Source organism: Caretta caretta, chromosome 15 (assembly GCF_965140235.1).
Source record: "Caretta caretta isolate rCarCar2 chromosome 15, rCarCar1.hap1, whole genome shotgun sequence".
NCBI classification, from domain to species: Eukaryota; Metazoa; Chordata; order Testudines; family Cheloniidae; genus Caretta; species Caretta caretta.
Genome location: NC_134220.1, coordinates 9,342,068 through 9,363,404, shown reverse-complemented (window position 1 = coordinate 9,363,404; position 21,337 = coordinate 9,342,068). Strand labels below are relative to the sequence as shown.

The window sequence follows — 21,337 nt, the reverse complement described above, 5'->3', positions numbered from 1 at the left end:
TATGGGTTTTTTGAGACGATGGCCTCTGGTGCCTAAAATCCTAGAGCGTTAGTGACAGTAGCAATGTGGATTCAACTGAAGGCTGCCTTATTCTGTTTGGAATCAAAATGCAGACAAGGGAATCTTGTATTCTCGCTCTGGGACCTTAAAGTCCTTAGGCATCTGGTACATGAAGGCAGTGTTCTATGGGTCTGCCCACTGAAATAACATCAGGCCAGTTGGATTCCAAATACAGACATGTCTATTTTAATTAATATACTGTTCTCTGGGTCTGTTGAAAATCTATGGCATTCTATCCACATGGTGTGTGTTTCTCTTGACAGAATCACCTGACTTGATAGTACCTCAACCCCTGCCTACAAAGTCTTCAGTTGATACTATTGTCTTCTCATAGTCCTTTTTCTCATTGTAAAAGACTGGGCATCTTTTCTTGAAACACCCCCTCTACCCCTTTGCTATCAGGGGCTGATATTTCTGGAAGATGGTTATGTTGATTCTGGTTGCTCATCTCACCTGGATGTGAGATGTGGGCATGGCTCTCTGGGGAGAGGATATGGTGTGCAGGCTGAGTAGTGTGTAGGGAGGAATCCAAGTAATAGCTAGAGCTGGGGAGGAGGGTTGAGCTAAACTTTCTTACTGTTAATATCGGTTAATAAAACCAAATCTCAGGGAGGATGAGTTTGAATTCTGCATAATGTGTAGAGTGGTTGGGAGCAGGCTGGAAAAGACACCTGGTTACACATCCCTTAACCATACTAAAAATGGGGAACAAATAAGCCTTGGTAAAAGCTGTTGTATTTTATTCAGCCATTCAATTCTGTAGCTGTCCTAACTGTTTAGTATGTTTATTTCAACACAGAACTTTAACAACTTCTAGTATGTTTGGCTTTAAAGTATTCTGACATTTTCTGATCACCTGGGAAATAATTTTGCCGTGAACAAATCAGTCGTCTTCCCTTATCCATTATAATCTGTGGGATTCTGTTGTTCATAAAGTACTTTAATGTCCTTGTATAGTCAAGGGCGCCATTAACATGTCGTGATAGTGCTTCCTCACTGTTCTCATGATTTTGTGTCATTAACATCGGACTGACCTTCACCCCCATCGTATCCATTTGAAGACTGTCACTCATCATGCCATAGTTGGTTTCGCTTCCTACTGCCGGTGTGCAAGTGTATGATCAGTCTAGTTAACTTCAGAGTAATGTCCTTCGATCCTTGATGTAAAGAGGAGATGTTTCTTTCTCTTGCACATGGTTGGCTTTAACACAGCCACAAGTTCTCCCTGGGAGTGGAGCCTTATTTAGACAGAAAATGGATGGTCTAGGTGGATACATTCTTCTGAATTAACTGCATGTTTCTTTTTTTTTTTTTCCTGCATTGGTAGAGGTTGCCCATTTTGTGCCATAAATTCCATTGTTCTTATCAACAGTTATTCTGGGCCTTTGACTCCAGTTTTACTGATGGTTCATTATTCCATACTGCTAGCTGTTCTCAGCCCACAACAGGGTAACGGCCTTTCAGCACTCTTCCTATCCTCCATCCAGAGCTGCTTTTCATATCCCACTGCAGAACAAAACTCTACAGCCCTGGTAGATGGTTTGACTGGGATGAATTTGAGCACGCAGCCACCATGATTTCACTCTACAGAGCCAATACTGTTGTTCCCAATGGCATCTCAGCTGTCTTGTCAAACTTGTGCCGTTTTATTGCTTTAGATGGTTTTGTTGATTGCTGCTTCTTGCCAGCTAGTTGTCTTAAAATGCTGGACTGGCCAATGAGTGTTTAATAACCAAAAGCATCTGTTGTTAAAATACAAGCCATCCAATGGCCCATGATACACCCATCCTAAGTCAGTGCTCAGCTGTTGCTTCTTAACACCTTCTAGCAGCTGTGATGATGCAGTGCCTTCCACTTCTCCCTCTGTGGATGCTGTGGTCACTGCTTAGCTACCCACAGAGCCTGGGGTCCCCCAAACTGCAGAGAAAGTTGCCATTGTGCATGAGAATAAGGGTGGTTTTGTACAGTTTCTGTAGTCTCCATTAAAGGTCTGAGCACCATTTGCTTCTTGCTCCATCTGTGGAGCGAGTGTGGAGTGCAAGCCTACTGCAGGGATCAGAGACTGTAGCCCTTGTGCCATTCATGCCAGGCCTAGCGTTCGCCCCTAGCCACTACCTGTGAATAGCAGCAGGGAGTGAGATGGTGGTTTTGTTAGGCAAGCCTATGGTCCTGTCTTTTGACCAAGATGAAGATGGTTGTGGTCTGCGTGACAATGGTCTCCTTTGAACTGGGAGCATTGCAACTGGTATTTTCTCCTTAAAATTCCTGGCATAACTGAAGCTCTTACCTCTCCTTCACACGCCTGCACTTGGAGCACAGAAATCAATGTGCACCCTGTGAGTTTTTCAGCTGAACAGTGTTTGTAATCTGCTTAGACCATATGATCCACCTTGTTAATACTGTTCGGTTATGGAACAGTGCGCCCTTGTGTTTGGAACACTGGGTCCAATGGGCGGGATCACTCTTTAAAGAGCGTGCTGTACCCAGCGCCTCGTTTCTGTGTGTGCCACTCATGGGAACCTGAGAGCAGGGAGATCTGCCTGTGTGTGTGGATTGTCAATAGAATCCACTGGAAGCAGAAAATAACACTGGCAAGCACTTTTTGATCATCGTTCAGGAACAACCCATAAGGAAGAATGTAAGGCTATTGCAGTCGCTGGGGGGAGATAAAAATCGAGGGGTAGAGAATCCTTATGGGATGGAAACCAGGTGTAACATATAAGATGCAGATGGCCAGATGCAGGGTTTCCACCATGAGTTTTAGTGAAAGGAGGCTGTGGGCCAGCAGTCTCAAGGTGAACCCGCAGAGTGGGGGCAATTTAATAATGAAAAGTGCTGACCTAGTTTGTTCTGGTGTTACTCTAGGTTAGATTGCGGGTAGGGGAAGGGAATGGATGGGTGGGGGTAGACGATAAAAGTGAGCCGCCCTCCAGAGCTCTGGGAGGGAGCCTGGAATGAGGCAGCTCCTCCTAGGAAAGGAGCATTTAATAAGGGATAGAAGCCAAGGAGTTTTGTTTCTCCCCCCCATGTCATGACCATTTTATGAACCCTGCCCAAGAGGGACTCTGTAGGTCTTAGAGCTGCCTTTGTTTCCAAGTGCTCTGTGGGGTTCCCTAACCTGATCAGCGAGCTGCCTGCCCCTCTCCTGCATAAATGGCTGGGCGTTTCCTGCAAGGAACAGGGCACTTTCTGTTATTGAATGGGCACTGAAACCCCTGACTAATGCGGGAAAATCCGGCTGGGCACCCGAGGCGAGAGGCGTTCCCGGCCTGTGGGACTCCTCGGTGTCGGGCCGTTTGACGTTAGACAGTAGCTGCCGCGGTAAAACCTTGGAGCAGCGTTCCCGGTGAGTCCGTGTGTGGGTGCTGGGAGTTTGCTTAGCGGGTAAGTAGCTGTGAAGGGGAGACTTGCCTGCCCAGGGAGCTTCTAATGCCTTTTTTCCTTCTCAATGACATCAGGTTACAAGACAGATCCATGAGCATGAGCAGGAGAACGAGTTGCGGGAACAGATGTCAGGTTACAAGCGGATGCGGCGCCAGCACCAGAAGCAGCTGATCGCCCTGGAGAACAAGTTGAAGGCCGAGATGGACGAGCACCGCCTCAAGCTGCAGAAGGAGGTGGAGACCCATGCCAACAACTCGTCCATTGAGCTGGAGAAGCTGGCCAAGAAGCAAGTGGCTATCATGGAGAAGGAGGTCAGTAATTCAATGAATTACCTCTCTGGGCCAGGAGACTGAACAGGAAAGTATTGCAAGTGATCTCCAGGGAAAGACTGTTCAACCATATCTAAAACATGTACTTTGGGAGCTGCAAGTGGCTACTGTCTGAGGGTGCTTTGGTAGCTTTTTACCCTAACCAGCTGGATCTCAGTCTAGTTCCTAATGGACGGGTGTCCCCAATCACCAGTTGGCAGTGACTAGTAACATGGCTGGCATTCCCAGAATTGGCCCTGAAGACTGAACTGCCCTCATAGCCCTAGACGTGGTGGTTCTAGGTCATGGGATGATACATGTTAATTGGGTAGGGTAAAGAAGTTTGCACTGTCCTGGCCTTGAGAATGAACAATTTCACATTCGATTTTCGTGGAGGAGACAGGAAACACGAAGAAATTCCTAAATGTGTATGTGGGTGGTAAAATTTTTACAATTAAACTTCCATGTGGTTGAATACTGATGGGCTAGGACCTTGCTCCGCAGGGTTTGAGTGGCCGAATGCACAATTACAGATTGCTCGGTGATAGACTTTGTGCGCTCACTCGCTCATGCTCTCTCTGTCAGGCAAAGGCGACTGCAGCGGATGAGAAGAAATTCCAGCAACAGATTTTGGCTCAGCAGAAGAAAGACTTGGCGACCTTTTTAGAAAGTCAGAAGAAGCAATACAAGCTTTGCAAGGAAAAAATTAAAGAGGTAAGAACCACCACATTTCAAAGAGGTTTGGAGCAAGCATGGTCCAAGCTTTGCTTTTGATAAATTTGGGCCTGCACAGTGATTTAATGCCCATTACCACACGGCGATCTAAATTCAGATTGCTGACTCCTTGGGCTTTCAGGAACTGGGAGAGCCTGGCAGTGTTCCAGAGTGATTTGCTAATAGTCTCAGTAGCAGCAGCTGACTACAGGCAGGTGAATCTCCACAAAGCAGGATCTTTAACCCTGAAAGTCATAGGGAAAAGGAGAGGTCCTGGAGAATTCCCACCGGCATCCATCACAGAGCACCCACGTGGCCATCAGCTTTATTTAAACCATTGATAAGGCACCTGCCAGTCGTCATCAGCGTGCCCAACAATTACCAATACAAAATCAAAGCCAATAAATGGCCTGCCTATATATACAGCCAGTCCCACCCCAAACCACATGCATAAAGGCAGGCACCACACCAGGTCAAAGGGACCAGTTTCCATAAAGTGCAGGGAGAAAAAGGATAGCAAAGGAGGAGCAGGAGGAGAGCCTCATTAAGGATGTGAATCAGCAAAGTACTTGAGCATGTACTTAAGTACTTTGCTGAATGTGTGCTTAAGAAAATACAGACAAGGAGAAGTCTGCAGAAATGAGCAGGCTTTTGCCTCAGTGCTCCAAAGGCGGCCAGCAGGACTGTTGTCCTCGGAGTGTTCCCTGTCCAAAGAGCCTGGCCTGACATAGTCCTGCTTCCAGCCTCAACTTATTAATGCCCTTTAAGGTGCAATGGTTTATCTGTGATGAGCTGACTGACCCAAGGAATCTCCAGAACCGCGTCCCGCCTTGCATGCTAAGGCTAAACAACGTCATGTCAGCCACCCAGTCACTGACTGATGTATAAGGGGGAGTTGCCTACTCCTGATCAGAAAATAAACCAACTACGTCCCTACCCCCAGGAAGGAAAAATGCCTGAGACACCCCTGGTATAATTCTGTATCCAGATGCCCTTGAGGCTGTGGCCAACACGCTCTGCAGCCTGGACTGGGGGCCCATTTGGCACCACTATAATGTTGCTCATTAAATGACTGGGTTCCTGGTGTTGCCACAAGGACTGTTTTGCTATTCCCCATCTCTTAGCAGAGCTGAACACGCGTCACGCTCCTTGGGGGGACCGTGCCCAGACAGTGACTCTAATCAGCCCTCAGGGGTGTCTGAGAACAAGCAGGCTAGCCTGTCTCCATCCCATCTAGCCTATCTTCACTGAGCTGTAACACTTGGTTGAAATTCAAACAGAAAAAACCTTCCCCAAATATCCTGTTTTTCAAGGGGTGTTACACCATTAAATCAGTGGAAACTCTTAAAAAAAAAAAGTGTATTTTGAAAAAGTGTTTCACTGAAAACTGCAGCTCAAATAGCCTTTAATGCAAGTACACTAACTGTCCAAACTGTGCTGTTCTTCTTGTGGCTTGCCTTGCAAGTCTATTTTAGTACATGACATAATGTGCATTTACATGGCAACTTGCAGTTGGGAATCAAAAGCACTTTGCAAACCTTTCCTTTATTAAACTTGCTACCAAAAACCTTGTGTGTGGGGGTGAGGGGATAGATAGATAGATCATCTTCATTTTGCAGCTGAGGAAACTAAGACATAGAAGGGTTAAATGACTTACCCAGGGTCACAGGACAAATCAGTCGCAGAGCTGGGAATTGAACCCAGGAGTCCTACCCATTCTCTTCCTGGAGTGCTCTTTAGCAATCCCTTTGGATGCCGTCACATTGTGTTCTTATCATTGCTCTCTATAACCCCATAGATGTTTGCCCTGCCAGTAATTTTAGTTTTCCTCTTTCTGATCCCCCTGGAGTCAGTGTATAATAGTTCAGCTAGAGAGGGGTTGGGCTGGGGACCCATCGGGATCCTGTGAACCCCAGGGTTCCACTCTTGCCATATGCTACAGAGCTTTGTAATACATTTGTGCTTGAGAAACCGGCCAAAGGGTCTCCAAGCAAGCCAGGCTGGCAATGACTCGGGAACCAGTCCAGCTGTAGTTACCAAATGAAAGCAGTGGCTCTCAACTTAGTGCCCAGTTTCACGTGTGATGGGATACTTGGTACCATTTAAAAAACTGGGATTAGTAATACCTATGGTTTCATTTGGGCCCAGAGTGAGGGCGACCCCCTGAGGAAAAGCCAGACTGGACTGGGGAGCATTTCACTACATACCTGAGGTTCTTTTTTTGAAATCATTAAAAATGTTGGTACTGCCAACCCTTGGTGGCTTTAAAGAACTATCCAGGCTGCAGGTGCTGGTTCAGATGGAATAAAGGAAGCCAGGTGTCAATTCATCAGTACAAGGAACATGGCCTCCCAGTAGGGTGTGCTGCGCTGCTAACAGCTCAACACAGGTTTCACTTCTGTACTTTATAAACTGGTTCAGGGAGTCAGAATTTCCTTCTTCTGTCCTTCTTAGCATCAAGCACCATATAAAAGCTAGGTAGTATCCTTATCAAAGAATCATAAACAGAACTGCCTTGATCATGAACTCAGGTGTTGGCGGCTAAGTAGCTAGAGCACAGAATTGGAATCCAAGCTTTTCTGGCTTCTATTCGTGGCTTTCACACTGACTTGCTTATGTAGGCTTTGGGCAAGTCATTTGTCCCTAGATCCTCCTGTGTAAAACGGAATTCAGTGGGGGTGTGAGGGTTAGTGTCTTTAACGCACTTTGAGATCATAGAATGCTAGAATATCAGGGTTGGAAGGGACCTCAGGAAGTCATCTAGTCCAACTCCCTGCTCAAAGCAGGACCGATCCCCAACTAAATCATCCCAGCCAGGGCTTTGCCTAGGCTGAAAGGCACTTACAGGAGTACAGTGTGTTGTTAAGCAGGTAAAGGGTAGGGCAGAGTCATGTGAGGGTACCACTACCATCTGGCTCCAGAGGGCTCGTGTGGGCATCACCTAGATAGGCAGGTTGGTCCTAAGAAGCGACTGGTTTCTTGATTATTTATGTGTGTGCACACGCGCCCAGGAGATGAACGAGGACCACAGCACACCGAAAAAGGAGAAGCAAGAGCGAATCTCCAAACACAAAGAGAATCTGCAGCACACGCAGGCCGAAGAGGAGGCCCATCTACTCAGCCAGCAGAGGCTCTACTACGACAAAAACTGCCGCTTCTTCAGGCGGAAAACCATGATTAAGAGGCACGAGATGGAGCAGCAGAACATTCGGGAGGTACGTCACTCTTTAACGTTTGGCGCTGTTTCACTCTCACTTGCTGGACTGTTTGATTAGTTCGTTCTTCGCTGTGGTGTTCAGGGCTGTAAAGCAGTGGTTCTAGAAGTGGGGGGGGGCGTATGGCTGACTGGTGGTTCGTGGAGCTCTTGCTAGTTCCCTGGTACTGGCTTTTCCCGTTTCTAATTACTAAATGGCATAAAGAGCTAAAAAGACGTGTAACGTTCTGGCTGTTAATGTTCCAAGTAAGCAACTGCTGTAGTGGCAACAAGGCTCCTCTTGCTGGTGCGGGCAGCTCCAAGGGAAGATACTGAGTTTGGTCGTCAGGCTTTCAGGTGGAAGACGTCTCCTTGGCATGGGATTTGTTGGGTGACCCCACTGGGCTTCTCTGGCAGGAGACCCGAGAGAGTCAGCTGCCGTGTGTACCAGCCTCGTTAAGGGTATCCCTGGGAGAAGTCTGTGATACACACGGTAGCGTCATGTGACCAGTTTTCACTCTGTTGGATTTGTTATGAACAGTCAAATGGCTAGAAGTAGATGTTACTCCCATAGACAGCATTAAAAGAATATTAAAGCTGCAAAGCCAAGCACTCAAAAGTTAGAAATGGCACTATTAAGATTGCCTGTACAACCTTAATGTAACCCCCTCATGCGTATGCAATATGATGGTATGTGATCATGTCATTCAAAACTATTTATTCCACAGGACCACTGCCTCATTCAGTGCACAGACTGGACCTGCTCTGGGATTAATCAGTATTCTGTGCTAAAGGAGGATGTTAATTCTATCCCTGCCTCTGCCAGAGAGTTCCTATGTGATACTGGGCACAAGTCACTTACACCCAGCTTTTCATAGGTGGTCATTAACTGTGTGTTCCTCATTTTCTGGATGCCTGACTTGAGACCCGAGGGTCTGATTTGCAGAAGTGTGGAGCTCACAGCTGCAACGGAAATGAAGGGAAGCTGTGCTTGGAACGTAGGAAGTGTTATATAATGCAAAGCACTTCGAAAAATCAGGTCCTGGGCATCTCCAAAAGTTAGTAGATGCCTCAGTTCCCCTCCTGTAAAATGCAGGGACCCATAGCACTGGCTCCTTCTCTCACGGGGGTTTTGTGAAGGTTGGCTGATGTTTGTGAAGCACTCATTTGAGCATCGTAGAGAAGCCCATGAGGAAATTAAAAATCCTGCCTTCCGAGCAGGGATTGAATAGTGTGGTGTAAATAAGGCCTGGGACCACGCACTGAACAACAAGACGACAAACTCATTAAGTGAGCACCGTCCATCCTGTGCACTGAAAGAGGGAAGGGTCCTATGGAAGATAGTACATCATCATGTAATGAAAGACTGTATCATCATGCAGCTGCTCAAGTGGGCAGAGTTCAGCTTGCACAAGCATTTCCTAGCTTTTGAGTGCCTGACTTTGTAAGCCTGATGTTCTTGTGACAGAGTATTTCTTGTGCGAGATTTCCTCGGGTTTTCAAAAAGCCAACTGAAAAAACAAATTCCATTGTGTGGCAGCGTCTTGACATGGATCAGCAGCAGCGTTGGAACATGCAGATGCATGCAGATGCATGCACAGACCTCTGCCGCTTGACTAATCGAGTAACGGAGAGCAGGAGTAGCTTGTCCTCCTCTGTGGACTGGCACTAGTGGGGAACGGGACAGGTTGCCAGTGGGTTTCACAAGTATTTGCTGGCAGCAGAATGGTGAGACATGGAACACTTCAGCCCAGGTGGCTAAAGGTTGACTATAAGCAACTAAAAACAGGTTCTTGTAACAGGAAGTGTCAGGCTGTCACGCACAGGTTGGGAGACATAGAGACACAAATCTGTATCTACACAGATACACATGCAGGCCAGGATTTTCATCAGCGACTGGTAATTTTGGGTACCTTGATTGTTGGGTGTCCCACAGGAGTTGCCTTAAAAACAGCTTGATCTGCAGAAGGAAAGTGCTTAAACCCTAGTGAAAATCAGGCCCCTTTGTGGGACACCCAAAATCAGGACTTGTTTTTGAAAAGCTTGGCCATTACCTTTGAACAGAACGTCCGTGATCAGTGCGGTTTTTGTTCCATGGCAAGGGCAAAGCAATGTGTGTAAAATGGGGCATCTCCTTTCATTCTGGACTGGCTGGCACTGGAACCCAGAACTGTGGGAGGGGTTCAATCCATTTGTTTCTGGTGAGTCTTTTATGAGGGTGCCAGGTGCAGATTTTTGACGCACAACATCTCTGATTCCAGGGCCTGAAGTACTGAGTGCTTGAAATCCACTGGATCCCTTTGGATAAGAGGGTGAAAGGGCATCAGTATCTCAGAGAGTCTGGCTAGTGACCTAGGCCATCAGATGCAGTTCAGTTAAATGTAGGCATTGCATACTTGGCAGTACTGATTCCCTGCCAGAGATGAACCATGGCTCTGAACCTGCTTTTCTATTCCTAGCTTAAAGCTGTCACAGCTTTACCCCAAAGGCGGGTCTGCGCTATGGACTGGTTTACCTGTGTTCATTAGGGATGTGATTTTTTTTTTTTTTTTACTGATGTAGTTATAGTGGTATATATGCCCTAGTGAACAGTTTCACCAGTATAGCTTATTTCACTTTTTGAACTGGAATGAGTTATGCTGGCATAGACCTCATCTGGAATGCTGTGTGCAGTCCTAGTCTCCAATGTTTAAGAAATTAATTCAAACTGGAACAGGTGCAGAGAAGGGCTACTAGTATGATCAGAGGAAAGGAGAACCTAGCTAACAAGAGAAGACTTAAGGAGCTGACTCAAAGAGCTTGGCTTGCTTAGCCTAACCAAATGAAAGCTGTGGGGAGATATGATTGCTCTCTATAAATACATCAGAGGGATAAATACCAGAAGGGAGAGGAGTTATTTAAGTTAAGTGCCAATGCTGACAAGAACAAATGGATATAAACTGGCCATCAACAAACTTAGGCTTAAGTTCTGGAACACCTTCCAAGGGGAGCAGTAGGTGCAAAATCCTAACTGGCTTCAAGACTGAGCTTGATCAGTTCATGGAGGGGATGGTATGATGGGACAGCCTATGATGGCGTCACCAATCTGCAACTGCCAGCAGCAAATATCTCCAAGGGCTGGTGATGGGACACTGGATGGGGAGGGCTCCGAGTTACTACAGAGAATTCTTTCTCAGGTGTCTGGCTGGTGGGTCTCGCCCACATGCTCTGGGTCTGATTGATCACCATATTTGGGATCGGGAACAAATTTTCCTCCAGATCAGATTGGTTGAGACCCTGGGGGGTTTTCACCATCCTCTGCAGCCTGGAGCGCAGGTCACTTGCAGGTTTAAACTGGAGTAAATGGTGGATTTTCTGGAACTTGACGTCTTTAAATCAAGATTTGAGGACTTCAGTAACTCAGTCAGAGGTTAGGGGTCTATCACAGGAGTGGGTAGGGAAGGTTCTGTGGCCTGCAATGTGCAGGAGGTCAAACTACATGATCACGATGGTCCCTTCTGGCCTTAAAGTCAATGAGTCTGTGAGCTGCTTCCACTCTGATGGATTGTAGCTCTTAACAATACCGGTATAATTAAAACAGAAAAGTTTTTGCTAGTACAGATTATATCCTGAGAAAATTTGCCAGACCATGTGGTGGCGGGTTTGTGCCAGGGCCAGAGGGAACCCTGCCATGGAGGGCTGGTGCTATACATAGCTAAATTTTATGATGTCTGATTTTTATTGCTCTACTGGGTCACCTGGTCCATTCTCCAGGGCAGGATTGTTCCCTATGGGTAAGATTTTCAAAAGCTCTCCGCATAAGCCTAATTTTGCTCCCACTTGTATTAATGCAAGTTTTACTCCAGTGCTTTGTCCTGCCATACAATTTCCATTCCCCGATGTGGCCCTCGGCCAAAAAGTTTGCCCACCCCTGATGTACCTGCACTCTGGAGTATTGCAGAAAGCATGTTGCCCGTCAGCGCCATCTGCTGGATACTTGGTGATAGTAGCCTGGTAAAGTGACAGGGTCGGGGTTAGGGGCAAACTGGGACCAAAGAGGGTTAGGAGCATATTTGTTCTGGACCCACAGCCCATACAGCTCTCCAGAACGTCCATCAAAATGAATGGGGTGACTGGCCATACCTATCATGGCTGGCCACGTGCTCACATCGGCTGTGTCTGGGCAGGAAGCGATTTGCAACCCGAGGGAGAATGAATGTTGCCTATTTCTGAGACTGCCCCTTCCAGCCCCTAGCCTCTGTTGCGCCGTGTCTTATGCAGGAATTGAACAAAAAGCGGACCCAGAAAGAAATGGAGCACGCCATGCTGATTCGGCACGACGAGTCGACGCGCGAGCTGGAGTACAGGCAGCTGCATACGCTGCAGAAGCTGCGGATGGACCTGATCCGTCTGCAGCACCAGACAGAGCTCGAGAACCAGCTGGAGTACAACAAGCGGAGGGAGAGGGAGCTGCACAGGAAGCACTTCATGGAACTCCGGCAGCAGCCAAAAAATCTGAAGGTATTGCGGGGCTTCGTATTCGTTGGCTGTTTGCACCCATCCCCTCCTCTTTGCTCTCTGCCCCCTGGCCAGCCTCCATCATCCTTCACCAAGCAGCCTCTCCTCCTGACACTTGGTATCCCCCAGGAGCTCCCTGCCCTGAGCTGGCCTCCTGTGTCTGGTGTACATTGTAAGCACTTGGGCCAGGGGAAAGGCGGGTTCTGTTTTTTAAGTGCCATTTCGATGTAGGTAGCTATAGAAATGTTCGATAGTAATACTCCCAACTGACAAGGCGTTCAAGCGATTTTGCTCCTATCGCTCTGTCCTTCCTTCAGCCTCGGTATTGAATCCATTGGTGAAAGGTTCTGGTCCTGTTTCCTTGCTTCTGACGTTGGCAAAAAAACTAAATAAATGTGGGTGGGGCTGGTCCTTGGCTGCATCCTGCTCATGCAGCTACAGAACAGTTAAAAACCTGCTGAGCCATTCCTGGAGCTTTTCCTTTCATCTTTTCGGAGCAGTGGGTGACAAGCGTGCGCCTTTCCATGTTTTCAAATCCTAGAGTCTTCCAGTGGACGTATCGTGGGGGCAGGAAGTGGGTTGTGGAGGTATTTGTGGGATAGAAAGATGGGGAGGATTTGGGGAGCAAAGGCACTTGGCAAGTCAGTGAATATGGCAATTGACCCATGGAGCAGTGATTGTAAAAGAGAGAAAATGCTCTAGGTTGACTAGCCTCCAGTGGATACTACTGGTTAAGGCCCCTATTCAGCCAAACATGTAAGCACACTCTTAATTTCCATTATCTTCCATGCGACTTAAAGTTGATAATGTGCTTACGTGCTTGTCTGAACAGAGGCCTAAAGTCAGAAGCCTCTTCTCCCTCAGAAAGACAATACTGCTTGTATTAGTGGATCAGCTAGTCACCCAAGTAAGACAGTGGGTATACGGCAGGGGTCTCAAATATGCGGGCCACCAAGCTCCCCTCCCCCTCTCCCCCAGCTCGCCGCGTTCCCGCTCGTCTGCCTACCTCCAGGCACTTCCTGCCGCCAAACAGCTGTTTGACGGCACTTAGCACTTTCCAGGAGGGATGTGGGAGGAGCGGGGAGCCACGCACTCAGAGGAGGAGGTGAAGAGGTGGGGCAGGAGTGGGTATTTGGGGAAGGGGTTGAAATAGGGGCAGGGAGGGGGTGGAGTTGGGGCAGGGACTTTGGGGAAGGGGTTAGAATGGGGGTGGAGAAGGGGTGGGAAGAGGTGGGGCAGGGACTCATGGAAGGGGTGGGGCGGGGGCGGGACCGGAGGCAGCCTGGGGGGAGGGATGTCAGTGATGTGGACCTCGGGCCAATGTACTAGTCCTCATGTGGCCCTTGTGGTGATTCGAGTTTGAGATCCCTGGTATAAGATGATGGAGAGCATGGTAATGTCTTGGCTGATAACTAGCTGGTACTCTCCTGTATATGTTTGTTTTGGATGTACCATAGCCCTGCCTGTCAGCCCTCTCAGTACCCAAACCTCTCACTTCATCTTCATGTTCTCCCATTTTTCTGCAGGCCATGGAAATGCAAATCAAGAAGCAGTTCCAGGACACGTGCAAAGTGCAGACGAAGCAGTATAAAGCGCTGAAGAATCACCAGCTGGAAGTTACTCCAAAGAGCGAGCACAAAACGATCCTAAAGAGTCTGAAAGATGAGCAGACGAGAAAGCTTGCCATCCTGGCAGAGCAGTACGAGCAGAGCATCAATGAAATGATGGCTTCACAAGCCGTAAGTGCAAAGTCCAGAGCTTCAGATCTCCTTGGTGAATGGGATACGCCAGGATTCATGCCCGCAGTGAACCGTGGGCATGAATATTAGCGTAGTGCAGTGGAGGGGATAGAACCAGCAATAATGTGAGCAGCATCTGTGACAGCTTCTCCTTCCATCTTTGCCAGCGCACCTCGCTCCTAAGCTGCATGACCTGTAGGTCCCCACGCAGCTTTGCCAGTGCACCTCCTGCTTGACATGAAGGGCCCGTGCTTTTCTAGTCATGGGCCTCTCCTGTTCAGTCTTCCTGGCACGCTAAATTGTGGTAGTTTATAGGGTGAGGATCGTTGTCAATTGAGTAGCAAATAAAGACTCTTAAACGAGTTTTGCTTCTGATCTCAGTAAAATCCCCAGATGTCTCCTGCCTGATGGTCTTTGCCCTCACCACTCTGCTGCCCAGATATTAGGTTTACAGTGAAAGAGCAGGCACCTTCCCCAAATTGCTCATCAAACAATGTACACAGTGTGTGAAGGTCAAATTCACCCCTTTCCTGGGATTTGCCTTTAACAAAGAATACAAAAGCCTTCTCCCAAGGCATGGATGTGGCTAGGGTTCCTCACTCCAAGCTGCTCAGCCCACATCCTAGGTCCTCAGTGTCCAGAGAGAGACACTCACTCCATTTACATCCAGGTGTGGTACTTAGCCACCTGCCTTACTGAGTCGGTAGAAGCCACTGACCATCTTTTAGCACGATCAGCACCTGTATGTTGAGTGGGGTGTTTGAGGCAGACGCTGCAAACCTCTTGCAACAAGTAACTGTCCTGAGTTACCGAAAGTGAATAATGAAATGCAGTGATTCGGAGATCCACTTAATGGAAGAACTTTTCCCAGCTCATTCTGGGCCTTGCTCCTTCTTTTGTCCTGGGTGTGTCTGCCAGTAGATCTCCTCATTTTCTCTGCTTCCCAAGGTATTGAGACATTGACAAAGCCCAAAGTCCATGTGGGGCTCCCAGACACAGAGTATTTCTCTGACTTTCCCTAGCTGTTGTTAACACAACTAGCCCCTGTTCTCTAGCCAGCAGTGACCCCCACTTGCCAGCCAGCAGTGTTCCTGCTCACCAGCTGGTAGGGTTAGCAGTAATGCTGCTATCTCAACAGTGGCTTTTAAAGTAATGCTTTCAGCACCACGCCTCCACCAGTGAGCAAGCGGATCGCTTCCATTACACAGCCCAACCCCACAAATCCCGAGGTGTCTGTATAACCGGGACCTCCAGTCTGATGGCTGCTCCCACAAGCCACTGGAAAGACAGACATTTCTAATGCAGACGTCGCGTGCCACCAGCCATCAGCACCTTTGATGCTGGGATTTAGGTAGGGTTTAAGTGCAAACTCATCAGTGAGCCTAGGCAAGGAGCAGCCCATGCCCACCTAGCCCCAAAGCAGGGAAGTAACTGGTTGAGTTGATGTTTTGTTTTTGAATGATCTTGCAGCTACGGCTAGATGAGGCTCAAGAAGCAGAATGCCAAGCCCTGAGGCTGCAGCTCCAGCAGGAGATGGAACTGCTGAACGCATACCAGAGCAAAATCAAGATGCAGACGGAAGCACAGCATGACCGAGAGCTCCAGAAGCTGGAGCAGAGGGTGTCTCTGCGCAGGGCCCATCTCGAACAAAAGGTACGTTTCAGCTGTGCTGACGGGCAACATCTGAATCACTCCCTTGTGAATCGCTCCTTGGAGCTAGCAACATCTGAGCTGTCCTTGTTACTAGTTAAATGAGTGCCAGGAACTGAAGGGTTAAATAGAATGGATGTGCTGAAGGAAATTTGGGCAGATTTCAAAATGGATACAAATAAATGCTTTATCTGGCACATGTACTTCACCTGTGGAACACCTTACCTATTTGTTGAGGCACATAATCTAGTAAGATTTCTTAAAGAATCACTCATTTACATGGGTAAGGAAGGATAGCACCTGCAGTTAGCCCTTGTAATTTTATGGTCTGGGGTTAATCAGTCGTCATGCTTCAGGGCTGAACACCAGCTGGAGTCAGGAAGAAAACTACCCTGCATGGTAATATTAAACAGCTAGGTGCAGTTGAGGGCTTGAAGTATCTGGCACTGGTTGGTGCTGGAGCCAGGATACCAAACTCCCTAACTAGGCCTTGAGCTGCTCTGGTGAGGTGGTCCCTAGGCAACAGTTGGATTGTCTGTTCTGATAGTGGGTACGTCTGCCTCCAGAGAGGCCAAAGCCATCCAAGGTGGAGGACCAGGAGAATCCCTAGCAATTCTCCTGTCCTTAAGCCCCCTTTCCATCTTGCACATCATGGTTTCCCACTTCAATATGGGAGACCAGATGCTGCTCCTAAATCAGCCAGCAGGGGGGTCACCCTAGAGTGGTGCACGCCAGGCAGCTGGTCAAGCTCCAGGGTGCTTTGAGGTGCTGGCTGAAGAGGTTGTTGACTGTGCTTGTTTCAGATTGAAGAGGAGCTGGCTGCCCTCCAGAAGGAACGCAGCGAGAGGATAAAGATTCTGTTGGAAAAGCAAGAGCGAGAGATTGAAACGTTTGACATGGAGAGTCTGCGACTGGGCTTTGGGAATTCGGTCACATTAGATTATCCCAAGGAGGACTATAGATGAGATTAAATTTCTTTTGCCATTTTCAAAAAATCAAACAAAATTATGAAAAAACCAACATTCCCCATGTTAACGGGCGTGCTCTCTCTCTTTCTGTCTCTTACTGACATTGTGTCGGACTAGTGCCTGTACGTTCTTACTCTGTCAGGGCCCCTTCCCCTGCGTCAAGTGCCAGTGTGGGACAGCTCCTGGCAGTCTCTTTTCATAGTACGTCACAGTATTGATGTCTCTGTGCAATGATGACAAATGTTTCAGTGAAAGCTTTGGAGACAATTTTAACTAATCAAACAAAAGTGGATGTCTGTTGCTTTTGAGCAATCACTCATTTTACCACCAATCAATGAAAGTACAAGCAAAAAAAAAAAAAAACCCCAACCCTATATATGAAAACCCAAGGGGAGAGAGACGAAATCCGCAGCCTTACCTTAACTAGCTGCTGCATAATTTTATTTTATTTTTATTTTTTTGGTATTTATTCATCAGGAATAATTAAATAAAAAAATAAAAAATTTATTAAAGATTGAGAAATTTGATACATTTTACAGAAAAAAATCTTAATCGTGATGTACATATCAGTGGTGACATATTATTACTTTTTGGGGGGCAGGGGAGGGAAGGGAAGGGGGCGGGGTGAAGAGATCTTGTGATTTTTAAAAGAACCATGCCGGGCGAGGTAGGGGTTTGGCCTCTGCCTTCGGCATATTCTTGATTGTATCATAATCATTTTCTGCTGTTGCAGAGAATGTGAATACACTTAAATGAGCCCACAGGATCCCAGTAGCACAAATTGGGCTTTGTCAAATCGTGTATTTTGTGTATAGAAGGAATTTAAGGAGAGCTTTTACTTATTTTCATATTGTATTTTAACTGTTTCTCTGATCAGAATTTTTTTACTCCTTTCCTCTCCCCTCTCCCCATCCCCAGCCGTCCCACCCCTGACTTTCCAGTTCAGTAGTTGGAGTTCAGCACTGTCTCTTGGTCAGATCATCCTGATCTTTCTTTTCTTGTTTTGTCCCGCCCCCCCCCCCCCACCTCCCTCCCCAGAATCTCAGTCATAAATACTGCATTAGTCACACTTTCAAACTGTGTATTTTCTTACAATAAAAAGCAGTAAAAAAAAAAACGCTTTACCTTCTTTTGCATGCACTTTAAAAAAACAAAAACAACAAAAAACCATTTTTCAGCTTCCAAGGAAGAGCATGAGGAACTGTCAGAGCTTTTAATTATATTTGTAAATAAAAGTGTTCATCACCCCGCCTCGCTGTCTCATTGTCGCGGAACGAGCGGCTCTTGCCCACAGCGTAGTTATCCGCTACTGGCCTCACCCCGCCTCTTCCTTCCAAGCTGCGAGCGGAACCAGGCCTGCGTGCTTTCATCTCGGGCTCATGCCGTCCTTCCACTGGGCACATTTGAAGCCTCAGAGCAATTTCTCTCAAAGGAACCTGCTTGGCCGCTTGTGCGGCGGCTGGAATGGATGGTGCACGCTCAGCCCAGACTCTCTGGCCGTACATGGAGATGGGCAGTTCTCTCTCCACGGCATTGATCATATGAACCCATCTGCGTACACCCCACGTTTCTTTCCATGACTTTGCCCCCCACAAGCATGGCTGACTATGATGTCTCCACCATTTTTCAGCCTGCTGCTGCCTTAGGGTGGATTTGAGGGACTGAGAGAGTAGTTCGTCATGTTTTTTTGGAATCTACAATGCAGTAGATGAATGGCCCAGCCTCCCTTCCTAGGCGGCACCCTCCTGCCCTATCTCTCTTGGCCATGCCCTGGCACAGTTACCATTGTTGACTTTTTCTGGCCATTGTATTGCTATTTTGTTTCCCCCCTTTTTCATCTTTAGTTCCCGCTTGGGGGAAACCGAGCTAATACTTGTGTAGTGTAGTCCTTCACTGCTGTTCAGACCTGTCCGGGCTCATGTATCTCCACTCTGCTGCCCTATCTTCACTCACTTTCCCTGGGCATTCGGGAGGGGGGTGCGTAGTTTTTGGCCTGAAAGGGAACAGTTTTTATTATGGATATTGCAACCAGCAGCACACCATGATAATATACATATAAACTGTTGCCCTTACCATCTCCACAGGTACCCCTTGCATTTATAATGAGGGAGGGAGAAAAAATAGCACCAATGCATGCCTCGGAAAATTTTAGCAGAGACCAAGTTTGCAGCCTTGGAATGAATTGTCCACCTGTGTTAAGACTCAAAGGTGGAGATCTTCATCTGCTGTTAATGAGCATCCCTGATAGAGCCATGCTCGTTAATATCAGCTGAGGATCTGGCCCAAAATGCATACACAGGCATTTTGTTTTCCACTGATCAGTCCCTGTAAGTGCTTTACATTTATATCTCCTGGGCGTTGTTGGAGACTCCATTAACGACTGGTAGAACAGCCCCTCTGCTCACAAGTGAAATTGTAACAGTGCTGACGTGTCCCATGTTTTTCTACAGTTAGTGCTTTGAGCATGGCTTTTACAGCCCCACTTTTGTGAAGCGCATGGGGGGTAGTACCAAAGATAAGCTGAAGTGTAAAGCCAGCTGCTTTGTCTGGAACCTTACCCTTTAATTTTGGATTCACGTGTGTTGTCTGGACCAGATGTGCATTTCTACAGCACCTGCCCCAGAACGTGCCCCTGCTCAGAAGTTTCGCAGCCTTCGTGCCATCATCAAAGCACTGGGGAAATGAACGTGCTCTCTTGCAAACTGGCAGTGCCTTCAAAGAATAGCACTGGCCTAAGGTATAAGTGGGTAGGGGGTGAACTGAAGCTTCTGCCAACAATTGGGGATTTGTAATTGTTTCAGGGAAAGACATCAAATGGGCATTGGAGTACATTGCTGGAGCAGGACTGGTGGTGCCGGAGCAGGATGGAGCCTCACAATGAGCTGGGCCCAGGGCTTGAGTAGCACCTGCTTGTGCATATAGTGGCTGAAAAACCCTCAGGGCCGTTGCTTATAAATCTAGACCCAAGATGGGGAGAAGGAACAACCCCAGCAGCACAGACTCAAGTTGCTTTTGTTGCTGCCAGACAGGTTAGTGCCCGCAGCATGTGCAAGTCCTCCTTCCAGCAGATAGCAGGAGTGATCATGTGCCATGATACTCCCTACAGTCAAGCTGGCTGCTTGCATAGCTCACGTTTGTCCTGATTCAAAGCACTGAAGGTGAGGGTGCCATCCAAAGAACAAGGGTGTTTGTTTGACCTTTGCCTAAAATGAGGTCTTTCTTAGCCAACGGTTTAATTCTCAGTGTATAGACCTTCCCTCTCTTTTTGAGCAACAACTTGAGGGAAAAACAGTAAACTCTTACTGCTTAAAGTGACATTTCTGCTCTTTGTGGTGGTGTGGTCCTCCTCTCAGCTGCACTAAGCTTTCTTCTGATAGTGTCCAGTGCTGTAGTAGACACTATTCAACAGTGAAAAATGCCATCAGAGAAATGTTTCATTTCCTAGCCCCCTTGTGGCATTTCTGTGGCAAAACCTTTGTTGTGCCCTAAACAAACTTAGCCCCTGCAGTTGCCATGGGTACTAATGCTAGAGCAAAGCTGCTTAGGTGTACAAGGAACTCCTACCGCCATAATGTGGGTTCCCTCTGCTGATAAGCAAATTGGAGAATGGATGTGAACAGTGGAACAACCCCTCTTGCTTTGAGAGAGATTGCTTCACAGCACAGGGGCAGCGACAGGCTCAATTCCCATTCAGGCTGTGTTTGCTCAGCAAGGTCTTGGAGCCAGTCTCCAAAGTTTCTAGTTAAGGGGAATTGTGCGACAGCAAAGAGGGCTAGATCGGTAGCCCTGCCCCCATTTTCTCTCAGGATTTCTGCTGCTTCAGGATTTGGATTGCATTCTAAGCATTTGTCAGGCTGGTACCTCAGCTTGGGGTATTTCAGTGCCTGGGGCAGGCCTGTTTCTCTAACACCTCCCCCCCGCAGCTTACTCTTGGTCTGGAGGAGAGATGACATTAGGGTCCCTGCCCCCCCAAGGAAGTTTAACCTGCATTACTCCTAAAACACTAAGGGACATGAACATAACTTCTGATAGAGACACAGCTTGTTGCTGGGAGGCCACCCAGCTCTTGCACTCATCAGCATCAAGCAAAACATTTTCCTGGCTCATGGTGTTCTGTCACAGCACTGTGAATGTACAACATAGCACTAGCTGCCTTCAGGAATGACAGCCAAGCTGGTGAAGTCCCCTTTCCACAGCTGGGTTGAACTTATGACAATGTTCCTCTAGCCCTTTACAGCTCTGTGAAGCGGTTGAAACACTAGCTTAACTGAAGGGCTGCAATTTTAAACAAGTTTCAGAGTAACAGCCATATTAGTCTGTATTTGCAAAAAGAAAAGGAGGACTTGTGGCACCTTAGAGACTAGCCAATTTATTTGAGCATAAGCTCACTTCATCAGATGCTGTAGCTCACAAAAGCTTATGCTCAAATAAATTGGCTAGTCGCTAAGGTGCCACAAGTCCTTTTAATTTTAACCAAGAGGCTGCACCTTCACACCCTGTAAGGAAGAGCCAGTACTTCCCCTGTGCAGAGAGGCAGTGTCCCTTGGGTTTAAGAATGTTTTCTGTTACCCCCAAACACACAGCTCACCTTGAGCTCCAGGTGCCCCCTGGGCCCTGCCCACCTCCCCCTTCCCCTGTACACGTTAGAGAGAAAGAGGATACTCTTCCGAGCCTCCCCTCTCCTGGAGCATGCATTCAGCTCTCCCCCCAAGGAGTTTAACAAAGGTGATCTGAAGCCACCTAGAGAGAGTCTAAAGGCAGTTTGTTAGCCACTGAGGCCAAAGCTTTTTCCAGAAAGGGAACAAAACCATGTTCAAGTCCACC

General features: G+C 47.6%; 1 protein-coding gene across 3 annotated transcripts in view; it reads left to right on the top strand.

The window, feature by feature from the left end:
• Nucleotides 1-17,763, top strand: part of TAOK3 (TAO kinase 3) — a 138,428-nt gene extending 120,665 nt beyond the window's left edge. For 2 of the 3 annotated variants that reach the window (XM_048820876.2, XM_048820877.2), the window contains exons 15-21: nucleotides 3,519-3,755; nucleotides 4,338-4,466; nucleotides 7,478-7,681; nucleotides 11,920-12,159; nucleotides 13,683-13,895; nucleotides 15,366-15,548; nucleotides 16,349-17,763. In XM_048820876.2, coding sequence (XP_048676833.1) covers nucleotides 3,519-3,755; nucleotides 4,338-4,466; nucleotides 7,478-7,681; nucleotides 11,920-12,159; nucleotides 13,683-13,895; nucleotides 15,366-15,548; nucleotides 16,349-16,510 — 1,368 coding nt within the window. In that variant the 3' untranslated portion in view covers nucleotides 16,511-17,763. Of the gene's footprint in view, nucleotides 1-2,570; nucleotides 2,699-3,518; nucleotides 3,756-4,337; nucleotides 4,467-7,477; nucleotides 7,682-11,919; nucleotides 12,160-13,682; nucleotides 13,896-15,365; nucleotides 15,549-16,348 lie in introns of those variants that run through there. The other variant, XM_048820883.2, reaches the window with a different exon arrangement.
• Nucleotides 17,764-21,337: the final 3,574 nt, after the last annotated feature.